The sequence below is a fragment of the Macrosteles quadrilineatus genome, unplaced genomic scaffold (assembly GCF_028750875.1).
Source record: "Macrosteles quadrilineatus isolate MER2022 unplaced genomic scaffold, UCM_ALF_1.0 Scaffold_1__1_contigs__length_201487025, whole genome shotgun sequence".
Lineage (NCBI taxonomy): Eukaryota > Metazoa > Arthropoda > Insecta > Hemiptera > Cicadellidae > Macrosteles > Macrosteles quadrilineatus.
Genome location: NW_026542594.1, coordinates 37,866,873 through 37,887,520, shown reverse-complemented (window position 1 = coordinate 37,887,520; position 20,648 = coordinate 37,866,873). Strand labels below are relative to the sequence as shown.

General features: G+C 34.2%; 1 protein-coding gene and 1 long non-coding RNA gene across 2 annotated transcripts; one reads left to right on the top strand and one right to left on the bottom strand.

Moving 5' to 3' along the window:
• Positions 1-30: 30 nt before the first annotated feature.
• On the bottom strand, positions 31-20,206 carry LOC128982771 (uncharacterized). The gene is made up of 5 exons (XM_054401735.1): positions 20,032-20,206; positions 9,208-9,350; positions 2,586-2,680; positions 1,764-1,943; positions 31-262 (listed from the first exon to the last, which is right to left on the bottom strand). The coding sequence occupies exons 1-5, from the start codon at positions 20,121-20,123 to the stop codon at positions 143-145; spliced, it is 630 nt and encodes a 209-aa protein (XP_054257710.1). The 5' UTR covers positions 20,124-20,206; the 3' UTR covers positions 31-142.
• On the top strand, positions 3,387-8,400 carry LOC128982772 (uncharacterized). Its single transcript, XR_008489726.1, has 4 exons — positions 3,387-3,766; positions 4,613-4,773; positions 5,627-5,736; positions 8,242-8,400. It is a non-coding gene; the product is annotated as an uncharacterized LOC128982772 (long non-coding RNA).
• Positions 20,207-20,648: the final 442 nt, after the last annotated feature.

Here is a 20,648-nt window from a genome sequence, read left to right as displayed (position 1 = left end):
CCCCATAGTTGACTGTTCTGAGGTGCGAGCAGATCAGCTGGAGAGAATACTTCTAACAGGTTGTGACTTGCCCTCAACATGAGCTCTCCCACTCCTGCTACAAATGACTCCCCATAGTTGACTGTTCTGAGGTGCGAGCAGATCAGCTGGAGAGAATACTTCTAACAGGTTGTGACTTGCCCTCAACATGAGCTCTCCCACTCCTGCTACAAATGACTCCCCATAGTTGACTACCGCGGCCTATACGCTGTATATCCCACACCTGACCAACAATACACATTATATTAATTTTTTTGAGTAAACATTACGAATGAATATGATAAGTAGCACAACAATTCAAATAGTTTTTAACCAACTTCCCCATAGGGAACAAGGTAGGCCCCTAACTAAGAATGAGAATAAGAATTTTTATTGTCCTTTAAACATTTTACAATGTAGTTACGGTCATCATTTTGAGAATTTTAGCATACTTACCACAATCACAAATCACAATCATAGTACCAAACAAATAAAGTAATGGTAGGATCTAAGTTAAATAACAAAGATAATTTGATTAAATGACCAAGTTAAAATAAGCTGGTCTAGTTTAGAATCTGCTGACTTACATAAAAACATGTCTAGAGTGGCAGTTAAAATATTACCACAGTTAAGTTGGTTGAGTTGGGGTCAACCATGGATTTCAAATCCACAAGCCAAACAATTAAAGAAAAAAATCACAGTGTAATAAAGCCTAGGTAACAGCCAAGAAAGTTTATGTTTTATTTTCTGAATAGTTTTGTTAAAGTAAAAGAATGGCACATCTATGAGTCAACTACTTATTTGAGGGACTTCCTATTTTGTTCACCTATTTTAAATTGATTAAAACATCAATTTAAAAAATTTCTTAGATGACCATTATAAACATACTTTTTTATGAATTCCTTAACGAACCTAATTGATTACAGAACATTATAGGTATTAAATTTATTTCTTATTTTTTAGCCAGGGGGTGCAAGTGCACCCCCCTGTGTGCGCCCGTGATTCCGGTTCCGGATCATTAATAATAATGAAAAAACCAGTGAGGTCCCAGAACCGACCCCTGTAATACCCTGAATTTGACTAAGAAAACCGGAAAAATTGGAGTTTGAGAAAATTTTGTAGCTGATTACTGGTAAGATTTGAACTTTCTTTGAATAGAGATTTTTGGACATTATTGGACACCAATTACTCTGTAAAATTCAAGTTTTTCAAGAGGATGCCACAATCGACGCAGTCAAAGGACAGATCACACAAAACATACAGGGTTTACAAAAAAACACACACTTATTACTCTCATTTTATCCAAATGGAGAATCATTTAGCTGCTGATCATTGCTTCTTTATACATTTTAATTTTAATGAAATTTGTTTGATTCATCATTGCATCAAGGCTTTTAACATGGAATAAAAACATAAATTTGAACTAATTCCGCATTTTTTAGCTTCGAGGAGCGATATTTCATACCAAGCACTTCTTTATCATCTGCTACAAAAACATAGAAAGTCTAGCAAAATTGTCATAAATGATGTTTGGAGAGACTGAAAAGTCAAAGAAAAGTTGATTACACGAGGTGTTACAAAAGATGCCGGTTGCCTGACGGTCAGTATAAATGGGACAAGTAGTCTGGTTTGCGTGTTTCATGCAACAGTACACACTCTTAGAAAAAAAAATGAATTCGGTGAAATTAGACCTCAGCATAGTAGTGGTCTACAAGATATTGGATTCTAGGTATTATACTCATTACCTGTGTTTTAGAGCGAGTGCTGATGATCAGCCAGTGATCCCCAGAATCAGTCAGCACATGACCACTGTATTTGATTGTAGAATCATAAGTGTAGATTGTCTGTAGTTTGTATCTCACATTGTACCAGTTGCGTATAACATGAGCCTGTCTCATGAAACGAACACGCCACTCACACAGCTCCTGTCAACTGCGATTCCATTTAGAAAAAGAGAAGACATAGACAAAAGATAATTTAAGGCATTGATTAAGTTTGTGCAGGAATATGTTACCGTATGTGATTGACAGGTTTAGTAATAATTTAAAATGAACCTCAACTGCCTGTCACCGTAGACAATGGTTTGCTTATTACTACTCCTACATCTAATACTAGCAGTGATAAAATTATTTGGTACAAAAATTTCGACTTGATCAGATGTTAGCTAATGCTCTGACATAGTTTGGAACTAATAGGGTAAAAAAATGGGAAAACCCAACTTTTACCCCATAAAATCACCCCATCATAAACCCCTGTTCCCATGGACCGATTATGCTGGTTCGCAAGCTCGTTCGAATAAACGTAGGTTTAAACGTTTGTACCAAATTTGATCAAAATCGGATCATTTTTGCTCGAGTTATCGCGCTAATGGACACACGAACAGACACACACACATACACGCACACACACACACACACACGCACACACACACATAGGTATATATATATATATATATGGTACTGTTAAGATACATAAGCTGGAATCTAAATGATCATAACATCCTATGATATTAAGATACATCAAGTTGAATGAAACATTAGGTTTGTTAGAGGTTACTGTGGGCCTACCTCGAGTGTGTCACAGTCATGTGTGGGCAGCTGCAGTAGAGGTTTTACATTGGAGTCCACCTGCTCCAGGTAACTGACAATGTCTCGGTAACACACCCACATAGCACAGAATATTTATTTGATATCAAATAAACGTTCAATATATCAAACTATGTCAAATCAAAAATTTGATATTTATTTGATATTCATTTAATGTTCAAAATGTCAAAGTCAAACAATGTCAAACTTTGAATATTTATTGTATCTTCATAATATCAAAGTCAAATAACATCAAATTTAGAATATTAAATGAATATTCTAAATGTTAAAAATTTGATTTTCTCTTTGAAAATTTCCAAATTAAAGTTTTGAAATTTTTTAGATTTAACTTTTAAATTTTTTTAGAGTAAAGAATTAGTCCCCAGCCTACAGTTTGTAACATGGAGGTCGGAGGTCAATTATCTCAAAATAATTAATAATAGGAAGGAACACTGAACACTGTAATTTTTAATTAATTGATGATGGATTTTGACTTTTCGCGGGGGGGGGGGGGAGTTGTTGCAACATCTGATATTTTTCTGAATGTAGGCTTACTACACATTTCAAGAAGAGTGAATAGGAAACACAGCTTTTTTTAAAGTATTGTTTATTAATAAAAAAGTCAAACTTAAAGATTGGCCTTATCATTTTATTTTTACTAGTAAATTAAACCAAAAGTAAATTTAATTTTTTTAAAGTGTAATATAACTCTAAAAATATGTTAAGTATCTGGTTTGAGCTTGACTTGGGCCATTCGTATGAAAGGCACCAACTTAATTCTAACCTAACTCAGCTCAGCAAACAAAACAAAACATTACAACACAACACAAATTACAAAATCCGTCGCGCGACCAGTGGTGGCCAGTTTACTCACTGTGTTGATTTATTTATTAACCAACAAATTGCCCATTTTGAGGGAAAGTACACGATTTATGTAAAATTTACCTATGACAACTAACTTGTTGAGTAGGCTACACAAGTAGTGAAAATAAACTATGGAAGCAACAAGAGCATCAAGAACAAGACATAACCTCAAATCAGTTAAATTAAGTGTTTTGATCTTTTGTTTAGTGTGTGTCACTGTTAGGAGTTGTTATTTTTGTGACTGGGTATTGGCATAACCTACACCGAACATCTTTTCACGTTTTGATCCTTTGGAGCATGTAAGTATAAAAGTCACTATACCTAGTACAGTAACATTTTTAAGTAGACGTATTTTAGGCCTTGGCCTTACCTAGCCCTAAGTTACTGTATAAATTAAATTGGCCAACTTATCATTCCTAATGCCTTAAGTATAAATAAATAAATCTGAAACCTCAAAATAGACAATCAGTTTTAGAGGAAGTATTTTTATGCATACAAATTAGGCCTAGGCATAAGCTACTAAGTTAGGCGACTTGCTTAGTTCTTACTGAACCAGTAGTTTATTTAGCTTAGGGCAACTTCCGGATGAAAATAGTGTTCAATATATAGGCTAGTAAGTAGGACTAACTTACTGGTTTACAAGGCAAATGGAATACCATTTGTTAATTTTGAAATATTACTAAGTTATGTGGGTTATATTTTACGTCAGTCACTAACTTAAGTTTAGGTAAATTCACCATCAAGAATAAGTTAACTTAATTTAGGCTAGCCTAGGCCTAACTTATTCTACCTCAACCAGGTTACAATTACCGGTATTATAAAAGAAATAGTGTAGCCTATTTGAAATCCATTTTCATTTTAAACTGAATTGGGGTACACTTCCGTATCTGTTGTCAAACGTTATGTTATCTGTTGTTATGATTTGTACTGAATGAATATATAACGATCGATATTTTCATTCGGTTGTTTTTGACAACAGTTAAGGAAAGTCTACCCCTGTATTGTCTCTTAGTCTTTTGTATTTTAGTTGTTGTCTGCTTCCTTTACCAACCAAAGATTAGGCCTAACTAATCTTAATAGACATTTAGGCCAGAGAAAGGTATGCATGAATTTAACTAAAAGTAGTTTTCTCTCCATTGTTTCAGTTGATAACTCTGCAGCTTTGGTGGAAGTTATTATTTGGTAGCAGTGAATAATTGACCTACCAATTCTCCCGAGTGACAAAGTGGCTGTCTAGCAGCCTGTAGGCTGGGAAGGAGGAATAAATTTTTCTTTTGCAATCTGCATCTGAGGCCAGCTATCTTGCGTAAGTTTTTTTTTGTTTATTTACAATCAGACATTAATAATAGGTAGACTTACATATATTTCAATTAGGTTTTCTCAAAGTATTTCTTTTTTGCCATAACGGGTACAGTTCCGCAGAGAACCTACGATATATTATCGGATGAATAACATTATATATCAATAATTATCCGATTCAATACATCGTTCCCTATGTTTTTTCACTATGTAAACATCAAATTGAGTTATGATTTGCAGATTTGGTGATCTGGTTTTGCAATATTAATATCGAATCGGATATATATACCGTCCGATAATATATCGCAGGTTCTCTTGGGAACTGTAGGTAAGTTAGGCCCTACCGCCAAAACACAACCTAATTCATGATAGGTAAACCTATTGGGTATTAACGTAGCCTAAGGTTCATCACACAGTTAAGAGAGTTTCTCTTTTTTGTGACCCACTTAGGCTATATAGGAAGTCTCTGATTTAACTTACACTAAATAAATATTCCGGCAGTGCTAACTTATGTAAAAGAAAACTGTATTAGTTGAATTTTTTTTAAACGCACACATAGGCCTATACACACACCAATCTACATCCGACCGTTGCACTCATTTCAGTCAGTGCTCACCCCAATATTTGTCCGTTTAAGTGACTGAGGATTACTTTTACCACTACCTAGGTAAAAAATTTCAATTTTCAGATTTAGATTTAGCTTTAACAAGGCTACTCAAAAGAAGCAAAGACCATCAAAATATAAAACTGATTTCACTAACAATTTAATATGTGTACCTAGTTGTAGGCTATCCTGGGTGCTGATCAGGAAAATGAAAGTATACAAATTCTAGTGCTAATACTAATCTCTTATTATACAGAGGCAGTACCGGTACGCAAGAACACTAGGATCGTGGTGTAATGGAAAATATGTTGTTGCTACTATAATCAAGAATTGGCTTCGCCCAGCAAAGTTTAGGATTGATGCAAGGTAAATTTATTGTGTTATTTATAATTTAGGTTAAAGAAAAGATTGCTTATCTAATTACCTAATATAGAACTTAAATTTTATTATAATTAACAGAGTAGGCCTACATCTAACTACTGTGATGTTTTCTTTTACAATTGTGAATTTTCAGTGACAGGCTATGCAAATGAGCAAAACTTAACCCTCCGAGTGTTATTTGTCGAAATTTCGACACATAACTCACTTTGTGTAGTGTTTTGTGTCGAAATTTCGACTCACAAACACTGTTTACGGCGAAGGCTCTACGACTGACAAAATCGGATTGAACTGGATCGAGTTAGGTATCGTTTTATTTGGTAGATTCTAAGCTTTCTCCCGAGGTCTGTCTCTAAGCGCTTTTTTTCTCGAGCCGATCATAATTGTAGCAGACAGCTGACGTGCGTATTTGTAAACAGCTTGGTTAACCTCGCACCGACGACTGATGTGTTTTATTACGTTTATCATTGTTTTAGTGTTAAAAATCAAAAGTAGTGATATACGTGGTGCATTATAATAAGATTTAAGTGATTTTGAAGGGCTGGTTGATGATCCTGAAGAAGTAGGTAGTGATATTGATGTAAATTATCAGCCAGATTCCTAGCTATGGTAGGGCTATGCATTCTTAGCTAAACGCTATGTAGGCCTACTGAAATCTGTTTTTTGCCCATAACCTATTTATTTGCAAATCTACTTCCTTATATTATTATATATTTGTAATCCTCATAAAATTTAGAACAAAGCGGCTATTTTCAAATATTTATAGGCCTATAATGTATACAATTTCATTGAGCGCAAATTTATTTTTTTTTTACCTAAAAATTTGTTTTGAAACAAATGTTCCTTATGTTTTATGTATAATATTGAAGCCCATGATTTTCCAAACAAAATGGTATACAGAACAGTATAATTAACATTGTTTTTAAGTTTCTCAGATCCGTTTTAATAAAACCTTGCAAATGCGCAAAAAATAGGCAAACATTAAGGCCAAAACTAGGGACACTCGGAGGGTTAATTTGCGGTTGTATCCATCTCTTTTTTCTTTATTGTCAAGAACTCAATGCCTTATCGATAAATTTAATTATAAGGTACAGTTATAGTAAAAAAATAGGTCTTTAAAGTGTCTAACCAAGGGGTGTCCAACCTACAGCCTGCGGGCTACATCCGGCCCTCGTGCAGTTTTATTCCAGCCAGCAGAAAGCCAGCATACGTTTTTGAAAATTATTATTTTTTATAGCAAACACCAATGATATTCTCCCACGATTGCGTATACACGTGTGGTCATGTGGTCTCAGCTATACCGTGATCATCTCCCGTGATCTCGCCAAGACTCATGAGCATATTATACTGCAGTCTCGACGGTGCCGTGATTGTCTTTTGCAATCCCAGCAACACCCGTCATTGTTGACCGTGATTTCCTTGAGGTGTAAAAAGAGAACGTTGTCAATGAATGCAGGCTCAGCCATGGGATATTTATTTACCTCGCGGCTCATACCATAATTAAGAGCAATTAACTGTCTTTTCCCCATTCAACAAAATTTGTGTACAATTCCCTGTCTCCAAGTTGGCAGGCTAACGTATTTAAATAGGAACATATTAAATGTCTCTCACTTGCTAAATTTTTCTCAATAGGCCTAGGGGAATATTAGCAGTAGTCAAGTAGCGGCAGATTAATTTAAATATATATATTTTAAATTGATCCTAATTGGCAGAACTACAAATTGAAATCTTAAACTAGCTGACATTTTAAGTGTCAAATTATATAGCCTATTCTCACTAAAAATCATTGCACTTTTTGTCAAAGATTTTGCTTAGAATGCGATTACTTCTTAACTGCACATCTTTCGTTAGAATTAGAGGCATTTATAATTTTATTTTATGAACAGAACTATATTTTAGATTATTAAAAAATGGAAACTGATGTAGTTTACTTGTTTATGGATAGATTTTGATAAAATTTGGCAAACTTATTTACTTTATCCTATACTATTGACGTATGCTCAAAAAAACTTTTTACCTTCTCCATAGCAGCAAACCTAAGCTCTTGTTAAATCTAATCTTCATTCGATTTTTATCTTGTATATTTTTTATATTATCAGCAAGTTAGGTTAGCTTATGACAGTTTAATTTTATAATAGAATGCTCTCATTTCGTCCGTAGTACACCTTAATTCCATTTTTTCATTATCAGTAAGTTTGGTTAATTATGTTAGGTTATGACAGTTTAATTTTATAATAGAATGCTCTCATTTCGTCGGTATCACAATAAGCCTCTAACAGCATCTGTGACAAACAACAACTACAATCGCATCGATAGTAGATGATGTTGTGATTCGATAGAGTAACGAACAGTTAACGTTAGTCGCTAAATCGGTGGCGTTTTTAGACGAAAAAGTGCTCACCGAGGAAAAAAAGGTTGGAGACCCCTTGTCTAACATATTATATTTTATCTATAGCTGTCTTAGAAAATAACTCTGTTGAACCTCTTTTACAGGAACAAGAGAAAAATCAAGAAAGCCATTTGGGAGATGAAGAAGACCAGAATTAATTTTTTTGTAAATTGTACATATCTTTTTATATTTGTATTTAAATAATTTTTAATTAAACTTATTTGATCATACAAACAACATTTTTTCTATAAAATGTTTTCCTTGAATGCAATTTTGTTTTAAACCAATATGTTTTGTGATATTTTTATTAATTGGATTATTGAAAATTTACTCCTCTTGTCAAAATAGCATATTTTTAAATACACTTTGAATCCAACCAAATTAACATTTAAGGATATTTTTGATAATAGAGATGAAAGAATGGTCAATTTAAAATGCTTTGTCAAATAAGAAATATATATATATATATATAACTTATATCTATATTTACATTTTTGGGTAACCCAAGAACTCTAACAAACTACCTATAACTTCAGAATAATAAGTGAAATCAAGGTAAGAACAGTGGTCTGAACTGCTATTGTTTTAATCACCATAAAATTTGAAATGTGAAAAAATGCAACCTCATTCTTATAAACATATTTTACCAATAAATTTATAAGACATTTATTTTATATTCAATTTAATATTTATTTAATGTCAAATTAAGCGAGGTTGAACCTAAATGGACCATTTATTTGATATCAAATGAATGTTCGCGAATATCAATTTAATATTCGAATGTCAAAAATGTTATATCAATATTTATCACTATCATATTTAAAATGTGAATGTAAATTCAATCATATTCTCTTTATCATATTTTACCAATAAATTTATGAATGTCAAATTTTACATTTATTAGATATTCAAATTGAATATTCATTTGACGTAAAATTGAGTGACGTTTGAACCTAAATTGAACGTTTATTTGATATCAAATGAATGTTCGCGAATATCAATTTGATATTCAAATATCAAAAATTTGATAGCTATTTGATATCAAATAAATATTCGGTGCTATGTGGGCAGTCTGCGCCAGAAAATGTTGTCATTGAATGCTTCCCTCCACAGATAGCAGACGGCAGCACACGCAGCCAAGTCACTGCCTCCTAGGTAACCGGTCAACTCCTCCAAGATGTAGATGGGCAAACGGGTTATGTCCATGTATATCCTGGAATAATCAAATTGGAAATAATGTCCATTAATGAAACTAGTTTCTTACATAATTTGAAGTACAAGAAATAAAAAGCCATAATGTCATCTCAACATTATAACATGTAAATAGCGAGGATTTTGTCATGTACTCTTAACAGTTAAAACAAATTCAAAATTGTAGCAATTTTAAATTTGGCATCTTCAGTTATAAACACTCCACCACAAAAAACCTGCAGAAAGACTAAATAAATTAAGGTTAAAACTTCTTGCCCAGAACTTCCGGTAAGTAGAGGCTCTCTAGAGATTGCAGGACCCAAGGCGAAGTTCAGTAGCGGGCCTCTCTTAATACCTGAAATACGGCTGTGCGGGGCCCCTGAAAATCAAGGGTCCCTAGGCACCATCTTGTTCACCTTTATGTAGGGCCACCTGATATTCAATCCTACTAATATTATAAATGAGAAAGTTTGGATGTTTATGACAAGTAAACGCGAAAAATACTGGTTGGATCAGGCTGAAATTTGGGGTGATGATGGCTCACATTCCCGATTAACATATAGGCATTTTGTTATCTCAAAACTCCTCCAGTGGCTCTGGAGTTTCCCATGTTAAACTTATGGGTATTCACATTTAAAAGGAATTAAATAGCCTAATTTTGTCAGCTGATTCGACCAAACAAGTTGGTTCTATGATATGCAATAGCATTCAAAAGTTATAAGGTTTACCAACAGCGTGCAGCACTATTAAATTTTTTACAATTAAGGTAACAGCAAATTTGAAGTAAGCAGCATCAAAAAGCTGTGATACACAATGAGAACTGCCAAGGATTGTTTACACTAATGTTTATGTTTTTAATTTAATGCATAATTTGTGTTATTGTGTGAATGTTTGATAATTTACTATTTTATATTTTTAGGTGCAGTGGTATAACAGAATGAATGGCTATGGTAGATGTGTAATACTATACTGTATATACTATACTATATCTGTAGCCTACAATACATTCTGTATATCTGTAAATAAATAAAAATTCTCTCAAGCCTTCTATAACCATAGATAAAAGGAGTAGACAACTTTTATCTATGGTAACTTATAACTGCAATAAGCATTTTATACTTATACGCCAACCCCGTACGAAGAACGGGTACTCCGCTAGTAGTACGAGGCATGTTTTTAAAGTAAGTACCGTTTTTAAATTTCTCCGTTCCAGCACTGCGATTGGCATTTTCGACATTTGCGCTGTGTATGGGCATCTATTGGTAAGACCTAGCCGGAAATTCGAGAACAATCGGCCATGTTTACATCCGGATTCGAGCATTCAAAATGGTCCCGCCAATAATTGAGACTGCCACCGACTGTGAAGTGCGCGCTGTAGTTAGATTTTTAAGTGCTAAGGTGTGAAAGTCATTGAAAATCATCGACAGTAGTGAAGTTTATGGCGAGAACATTATGAGTGCCATAATGGTACGCAAGTGGATAAGGGCAGTTAAATACGGTCCCACCAACGTTCATGATTGATGAGTGGCCGGCCACACACAGAACCAGGCAAGGCGGGGCGCGACAGGGCATTTTGCCCCGGGGCGTCTTGTGCGACGGGAATTGCACGGGCGCTTATGGAGCTCCATACACAGGACCGGGCGAGGTAGGGCACGTCGAAAAGAGCGCCAAAATGCGAAGGTCTCCAAAATTATGCCCCGAGGCAAGTCGCTGCAGGGCAGAACTTTCTGCGCATGCGCGGTCTTGTGTTTTATTCCCTTACGGGCTAATTTTGATAAGGATTATTTTACAACTGATACAATTTACATACAAGACTGTAACAATTTATACGACCAAAGATTACACCCTTTGATAAGACTATACAGTGATGATATTACTACAGTGGTTGAATAACTAATAATTTATCTTGGCATTGATAACTGAGGAAAGAGAGGGCCATCGTTCATATCTTAAGGGTTCAAAAACCACTCCTCTGGAGGTATGACTTTGAATTTTGTTTTCTATTCTGCTCCCAAGTATAAAGTCAAATTTAAAAGTTGGCTAAATCGGCTCAAGGCTCAGGAATAAAAAATCCTATATTAATTTTCAGGTTTATGGGGGCTAAACTTTTTACTTGACGTGCCCTGCCTCATTCTGTGTGTGACAGCAACAAGACAGGGCTTACTAGTAGTAAGTCAGTAAGTCAGGCGTCTCGTCGTGCCCTGTCGTGCCCCGACCCGCCTGGTTCTGTGTGTGGCCGGCCACTCATCATGAACGTTGGTGGGACCATCTTCTTAGGCCGGGCGCACACCTGATGCGGCACAGCACGGCACGGCGCGACGTTTTGCCTTATGCGACTAGATTTCTATTATTTCAAATGGGGGTGCCGCACACATCATCGGGCACGGCAAGGCAAGGCAAAACAGTGCCATACGGCGCTTTGTTCTGCCTTTTCAATTTTCGTCTTTCGGGCAAAAGACACATCGAATTGATGTGCGACTCAAAAGTTCGCGGCCGGAATTTTACCCCCTGGTTTTTGACGTCAGTTTTGCCCAGGGGGTAAAATTCCAGGGGGATAAAAGTCCGCTACCCCGAAGAACCTCTATGGCGTCCCTACTTATATAAGAAGCATGTTTTTAAAGTAAGTACCGTTTTTAAATTTCTCCGTTCCAGCACTGCGATTGGCATTTTCGACATTTGTGCTGTGTATGGGCATGATGGGCATCTATTGGTAAGACCTAGCCGGAAATTCGAGAACAATCGGCCGTGTTTACATCCGGTTTCGAGCATTCAAAATGAACCTACCCGAAACCTACCCGAAAAAAATGAACCTACAAAAGTAAACCAATAATATACATCGATTACAACAATAACATATTATATAATTAATCCCACACTCATCTTTAATTCATATTCCGGTTAAAATACACAGCCAGTGATGCGTCCCAGTCTTATCTGGTAAAATTATCTTTGGCATATTTTTTTAAACGGACAATTTAGTCTAGTCGAGATATGAAAAAACCCCTTAACCTTAAAAAAATTGCTCTAAAAGGTTTTTTTATGGTTTTAATTTCCAAAAAGTATGTTAAATTACATACTAAAAGTCTAATAAAATCGGAGTCTCGGAAATTGGGTTTTTCCAATATGGCGTCCAAAAATTTGAAAAAATAATAAACCTTACTATTTTCCCTGTAAATTTTCTTCTGAACCTCCAATTTAGACCGAATTTGGTACAAACCTTTGAAACTGTATTATCTATAAACTATTCATGATTTAAGATAAATAATAAACAGTAAACGTGTTGTATGGGGTTGAAAATAGGTAAAAATTCTGTCTTAAGTTGTTAGTAGTAAATAACTTATTTCAATATTAGTCACTATAGGGAACAAAACTTTTTATCCCTAGTCTGTGCTATACCCATGTTGTAAATCCTTAAAAAATATATGCAATTTAGTATTTTTAATCATTAAATTATCTTAAGTGGTGGTGGGATAGTTATAAAAAAACTATGTAATTCTTATGGGTACTCTGAAAATTACCATATCTTAATTGTTAATTGGTACGCTTGGATAACAATTCATCGCTTGGATAACAATTCATCGTTTCCACAGATACAAACACACACATATTTGTCATAAGCGAATTCTGTGTTGAGTCAAGTAATAGAATTTGTTTCAATACTTTTTTTATGCTCATTTAATTCTTTTATTTTGTAATAGTTCACAAGTAGTTTATAAAAAAAAAATATATGTATAAAGTTAACAGGTATATTTTGGTAATACTGTTGTTAATCAGCTGTTTTTAAACTCCACAGGATTCGCTTCCGCTCATTCAATTGTAGTTTAGTAATAAAACACAAATAGTTAATTACAAAAATAATTACATGTATAATGTTTACAGGTTTATTTTGGCAATACTGCTGTTAATTAGATGTTTTTTTTACTTCATATGTTTCCAATCGTATTATTGTCCATGTTTACAGTTATTTAGATCAAATTTAGTCTAGCCAAGATATGAAATAAAACCCCTTAACCTTAAAAAATTGCTTCAAAAGATTTTTTGAAGGTTTACATTTCCAATAGGTATGTGAAATAATATACAAAAAGTCTAATAAAATCGGAGTCTCGTAAATCGGGGTTTTTTCAATATGGACAAAATTTCCAAATTTCACTCAAATACTTCCATAGACAAGCAATCTTTAACACTTTATTTATTCTTCATAAGAATAACATGGTCATTTTAAATGTACACTTTTTTATTTTCTCCGTAACCGTTAGGCACACAACAACGCGTCTGTATACTAAATTATTTTTTTAATGATCTCTTCAAAATGGTTTGGAAATAAATTGCAACTTTTTACAGTGAAAAATGGGAAAATCCCATTTTTACCCCGTAAAAATAGGAGATCTTAAGCATACTCAATTTTTGGGCTTAACCTAGACACAAATCTTAAATATACACAAATCATAATACAAAAACTTTCTTCAGGGTTATATGTTTTTAGGCCAGTGTCACTAATGTAACCTGGACATTCTAAAATAAAAATATTTTGTCTTATGGTCTGGCAATCTATGGAGGAACGCCCAAAAAATTTAGATGCAGTTCTGAAACTAAAAATGCTATAAGAATCATGCTATACTTAGACAAACGATAACTGTAAAAGATCAATTTTCAAAACTACAAATTTTGACTGTCTGATCAATAAATATGTACTATAACTAGTGGCCTGTAGGGGCCATAGCCCCTAATTTAGACTACAATAAAAAGCCATATATAAAAAGACAAATATTCGAAATATGTTTTTAAAATTATCAATTTTATGTTACTTAAAATTAACAGTGTTTCTTTTTTTATATCTTGCTTTTCCTTCCGTTGGAGTCGTATATTAGTTGCTTCTGATGTGTCAATGAAATTCAATTGTAAAATAATGATTAAATCAATAACACAACATAACAAATGGAAACGAGCACACGGTTTGGCCTGAGCCCGGAGAACGATGAATCAGAGCTGCAATCATACTGCCAAACATTGCACATCTTTTCTAGTTTAAAATTGAAGATTTGTTTTGTAATCTTACGAATTCTGTTATAGTTTCCATTTCGAGAACCAAATGTATGTAAAGGTTAAAATTATTATTAATTATTATGAAGGCAACTGCCCCATTTCACGGTAGTAAGTCAGAAATATATCTATGAATTTGTCCCTGAATTTTAAAACAAAATTTCGAAATTAGGAAAAATGTCCATCCATATGAAACTAGAAATAAAATTTATATAAATTTATCAATCTTAGCTTCTATGAAAAAACTAAAAAAAGGAAACCTTCATGGGATCAAAATTTTTGAATAATTTTCCTACCAAATTAAAAAGTAAAATAAACCAAAATTATTTCATACATCTAGTGAATCAACTGCTAAAAAAAAGAAAAGAACTATTATTCATTTGAAGAGTTTTTTTCAATTAATGTAAAAAAATGTCGAGATGCTCTGCTGGAAAAAAATAAACAATAAAAACAGCTCGATGACCCAAAGTGCCGCTCCAGAGATTTTTAAGATTTGCTCACTGCAACTACTCTACTGGCTGCAAGAATTTGCAATGCTCCTGCAACAAAGTATGGGTTACCTTGTACTACAGCTTGTGGACTTTACCAGCTTGGAGAACAATGTGCCAGTTCGTAAAGTGATCATAACAGTGTACAACTTGATGAAAATTATGAATTATTATTTGTATAATGCTCTACTACTAACCACAAGAAAGTGTGACTATATTATACTATTACTAATATTATAAATGTGACAGTTTGTTTGTTTGAAGTTCAATCACGCATTAACTACCGGTCGGATTGGGCTGAAATGTGGCTTTATGATAGCTCAGATTCCCGATTAATACAAGCCTATTCTTATCTAAAAAATCCTTTCGGGCTAAAAATGTATAGATATTTATTTAAGTAAATAACATATGTATGTTGAATTTTAGCTAGCTTGTGATCTTTATTTTAAGACCTTTTATTGGATTTTTCAAGAAAAAAATAGTCATAAATTAAAACACACCCACCGCAGCAAACCTGCACCCTAAGCGAATTTCAATTTGCCTGATTGAATTTACACTAAAATATCACATTAAAAATATCACATTTATTCCCTATTTAAATAGCACTAGTTTAACTAGTACTTCAGTTTGCTGCGACAGAGAGGGTAAAAAAGTGTTTTTAGTAAAATGTTAAATAGTTTAGTATAAAACAAATGCATTTTCCAAATTTGATAAAAATATATTCATATACAGGCTAACTACAACAAGTTTTCTTATTCTCCGTAAGAAAAACATAGGAGTTTGAAATTTTTTTTTATTTTCTCCGTAACTATGTATTAGACCCATGACAACGCTTCAATGTACTAATTTTTTTCTGAGCCCTAAAATGGTTTCGAAATAAATTGCAAAATTTTACGTTTTTAGGGTCAAAAATGGGGAAAACCCATTTTTACCCCGTAAAACCCCCCATAATCCCCCGTTCCCATGGTCCGATCATGCTGGTTCGCGAAGTCGTTCAAATAAATGTAGGTTTACATGTTTGTACCAAATTTCATCGAATTCGGATAATTTTTGCTTGAGTTATTGTGCTAACGGACACATTTGACCAACATCTTGGACGCCATCTTGAATTTTGGACTTCCGAGACTCCGATTTTATTAGACTTTTTTCCTGGAAAATACACATAATTTTAAGCCAAAATAACCAATAAAACAATTTAAAGCAATTTTTTTAGGGTTCTCGTACGGATTTACTCGACTAATTGTATAAAATTCACATTATTAACCTTAAAGTAATTATTGTATCAAAGATCAAAAGATTTAACATGACTTATTCTTATATTTATACAGCTAACGTAATCTATCTATCTATATAAATAAAATTAGAGTTTTGTCTGTACATTGCTCAGAATTATATACTTTTAGGTTATTTTTACGTTTTATACATTAAAGAAGCAGAAACGAGTCTTATCTCAATTTCTGTCTGTCTGTCTGTCTGTCTGTCTGTCCCTTTGTCTGTAACACTCAAGATGGCATTTTACGCAATCTTCTCCGTGAAAACCAGAGTACATATCAAGATCCAAGTCATTTTAATGTATTCACTGGATTGGCGAGAGTGTCTTTAGTGATTTAAATATAGCCTCACTACTTTGTAAATAAAATTACGGACGTTCAAAAATGCAGTTTTGTGCGATTTTTGTCAAATTTTCGTTCAATTTTTATCACATAATCGTCTATGAAATAACGAACAGCTGTTCGGATCAAGATTATTTTTTCTAGCTGTCAATGACATGTTTACAAATGTTGTTTACAAATACCGCAACTATTTCGAATCACGTTTTGAAAGCAAATCCCAACCAAGTGAGATTAAAAACGTTTTTCTTACATAACGGATTTAATTAATCGCAAGTGCAATAATATAGTCTAATAGTGTAACCGCAAATGAAATTAAATAACTAGACATCGTCCAAATCGGAACCAGAAATTCTTTGAGTATAAAATGTTTCTTGAGTTTTGACAACCAGAAAGAAGAATACCTTGAATCAGTGTTGTATAGGGCTGTGACACTGAAATGATCGTCGCCAATAGCTTACAAAAAAGGTTTCCACTCATTGACGGCGCTTCAATGGCGATTGTGTAAAGTGTAAAGTAAAAAATCACAACTGCAGTGGGTGATTGTAACAGAGGTTTAACAGAGGAAGTGCTAAACTCGCTTTTCCAATGTGTCACTTTCTGTTTCTACTCACCGTGTGATGCAATCGCTGGACCATACAGCCAATAGGCCCATAGCTCATATCTTGGGTACGTAAGCCTACATATTTATTCATAACAACCTTTTTGACGACGATCCTTGATACCGGTACTTTTCCATAGAATACATGGCCTACCTACTTAAAAAATAAAATTACAAATGACCAAACCCCCAACATTGTGTGATTTTCGTCACATTTCCTTCTAATGTTAATAGATATACTAATCATTGTTTAGAGAATGCGTAATCTATTAAATAACAAAAAGTTGTTTGGGTAAGGTTGCTTCTTTTTCAAACTGACACCGATAAGTTTCCCTATAACTTTTTACGAGAAAATCCAAAAGCAAGAGATCAATAACCTCGGGACTAGATATTAATGTATTTAATTGGTCCGATTTACTGTAATTCTTAGGTAGGTTCTTACATAGGTACTGGTTCTTTTCCTTAGAACCGGTAGTTTACAAATTAGATATCGTTGGTGTTGCACCTTATTTATTAGAGCCGTCCGTATTCAATTTAAGTGATGTCTTAACTCTGTATAAGTTTTGCTTTTTCTGCCTGGATTCCAAATCTTAGCTTACCCGGTATGCTAAGAAAATGATAACCTATTTGAGTAAAACATTTGTTGGGCAAACCATAATTGTTTACGCCTTTATATTGTTTATGCATCAATAGTTCGTGGCCTTTGTTGGATTGTTGTATTGTGTTGTTTTGTTGTATGTTGGTAACGCATTAATGTCCTTATTTCTCAGTGTTTCACGGAATGGACAAGAGCACCTTTGATACTGAAAATGTCAACCGGAATAAAGTGTTAAATGGTGAGGTTGAGGTAGTACTTTAAATACGTTTAAGTTAACCGATGTGGAAAGTAACTTTCAATTATAGGCCTACTTTAGGGCTACGCTTCATGGATCTATAAAACATTTTTAAGTTTAATCATTGGACATATGGACCAACATGATCCGGGTGACATTTAATTGCGAAGCATTTATTTTGGCTTGAACTGTCAGATACTGTATTTGGGAAGGTTTATATATAATAGTTTTGCCAGCATATCTGCAAATATGCAAACTAATTGCTGTTCTTAATCTTAATATAAGAAGGTTTCAACTGACTACTATAAGATCCCCGTGCGTAGAACGGGCACACAGCTAGTATAAAATAAAATCCAATGTATGTTTGTTTGTGTGTATGTTTGTTTGTCCTTTATGGACGCCGAAACCGCTCGACAGATTGTAATGAAACTTTCAGGTATTAATAAGCGTTATTCAAGGATGGTTTGTGTGAAGTTTGGTGCAGATCCGTCAAAGAGGACTCCGCCCCAGTGGCTCTGGAGTTTCCCATGTTAACCTTATGAGTTCTCATATTTAAATACAGGTACTGTAGAATTAAAGAATCTTAACAGCTGGTTCAACTAAACAATTTGATTCTGTGATGTTGAATAGCATTAAAAAATGTAATAGGTTTACCAACAGGTTGCAGCACTGTTATTTTATTGAATTTATGACAACAGCTAATTTGCAACCAAAAGGTGAGTGAGCGTAGCGAACGAACTTCAACGTGGAGGTGAGTTAGCGTAGCGAACGAGCTAACCTGAAGGCAAGTGAGCGCAGAGAACAAGCTCCAACCTAAAGGTGAGTGAGCGTAGCGAACGAACATCAACCAGGACGTGATTGAGCCATGCGAAAGAGTTCATCTTGAAAATGAACGAGCATTTGACATAAAACCACATTAGGACAGGACGACGTCTGTCGGGCCAGCTAGTCTTCTATATATATACTGTATAATCAAATGTATGTTTGTTTGTGTGTATGTTTGTTTGTCCTTTATGGACTCCGAAACCGCTCGACAGATTGTAATGAAACTTTCAGGCATTATTAAGCATTATTCAATGATGGTTTGAGTGAAGTTTGGTGCAAATCCGTCAAAAGGGCTCCGCCCCAGTGGCTCTGGAGTTTCCCATGTCAACCTTATGAGTACTCATATTTAAATACAATTAAAGAATCTTAACAGCTCGTTCAACTAAGCAATTTGATTCGATGATGTTCAATAGCATTAAAAAGTTAATAAGTTAACCAACAGGGTGCAGCACGATTATTTTTTTTGTAGTTTATGACAACAGGTAATTTGCAACCAAAAGGTGAGTGAGCGTAGCGAACGAACTTCAACCTGGAGGCGAGTTAGCGTAGCGAACGAGCTAACCTGAAGGCAAGTGAGCGCAGTGAACGAGCTCCAACCGAAAGGTGAGTGAGCGTAGCGAACGAACTTCAACCAGGATCTTGAAAATGAACAAGCATTTGACATAACACCACATAAGGACAGGACGACGTCTGTCGGGCCAGCTAGTTTTATATAAAATTCACATTTACATTTTTGAATAGATTTTTTTAAATTCATGAAATAAAAATAAAATTGAAAGTAAAGAAAATTTATTCTCAGCCAAATGGATTGGTACCGTTATTATTGTAGGATTTTGGGACAATTAGACTAAAAGTGGAAATACTTTTGTTGGTAAAATTGATAAAATGTGTCTACAAAACTGATTCAGTTTGTACAGTACTAAAAACTACTACTAACTACTATTAATACTAACTACTATTAATATTTTACTAAAAACACACTTTATTACCCTCCACGTAGCAGCAAACCTAGGTACTCGTTAAACCTAATGATATTGAAATAGATTTAAATGCAAATTAAATTAAGCAAATTGAAATCAAAACACTATGCAGATTTGCTGCTTGGAGGGTATATAGAAATTGAAAGTTTAACTTTTGAAAATGTCTAGCAGTCTACGCTAACATTTTAAGTTTGTTCAGTACAATATAATTTTCTGGCTAAAATTTAAATCACGATATTCGTGTGGATAGATGTTCATAAAATGGTGTAGAGTTTTTATCCATGTTCTATTAATTTAATTTAGGTAAATAATAAATGAATACTTACAAGCTTTTCTTGAACTTGCGCCATTCTTGTGACCAATCCTCTGAGGAGATGACACTGAACTTGCGGCAGTCAACGTCCGGTGGCGAGCTCATGCTATGCCAGTCGCTGTCAGTGTCAGAGTCAAAGGTGCCTTGCTTGGCATCAACGCAGCACCTGGCGACATACCAGCGGTTAAACTCATCTCATCACTCAACCAGCATCACTGGCAATCTACTCCACTCCACACACTACTACACTTCCTGTATCAACCAAACAATAATAATATTACAATTAGCATTAAGATATGAATAGCCTACAACAAATATGTTTGATGAATTTAAGTTACCTAATAATATTTGAATATCTTACTTGATCAATTTAAGAAAAGTAATACAAGATTTTATTTTGAAAATATTATACCCAGAAATCTATCGATTTCATGTAAAATGTAAACTCTCTATGAACTTATACAATACACCTAAAGAAGAAAGTTCTTCTTTTAATATCTGACCATAATCTACGGTTGGTTGGTTGTTTATATGATGTAACAATCAAAGCATTAAATGCGTCCATTCATAGGCTTATAAAGAACACGATATTTATATGGTTATTTTCAATGGATTTAGGCGAAAGCAGTT

What these genes read in the sequence shown, in the direction of transcription:
- LOC128982771 (XM_054401735.1), bottom strand. Translation starts at nt 20,123, where the DNA reads ATGAGCTCGCCACCGGACGTTGACTGCCGCAAGTTCAGTGTCATCTCC. An exon ending in ATGACTGTGACACACTCGAG is followed by an intron (nt 1,944 to 2,585) that starts GTAGGCCCACAG and finishes CGCAGTTGACAG; the next exon opens with GAGCTGTGTGAGTGGCGTGT. An exon ending in GCACTCGCTCTAAAACACAG is followed by an intron (nt 263 to 1,763) that starts GTAATGAGTATA and finishes ATTGTTGGTCAG; the next exon opens with GTGTGGGATATACAGCGTAT.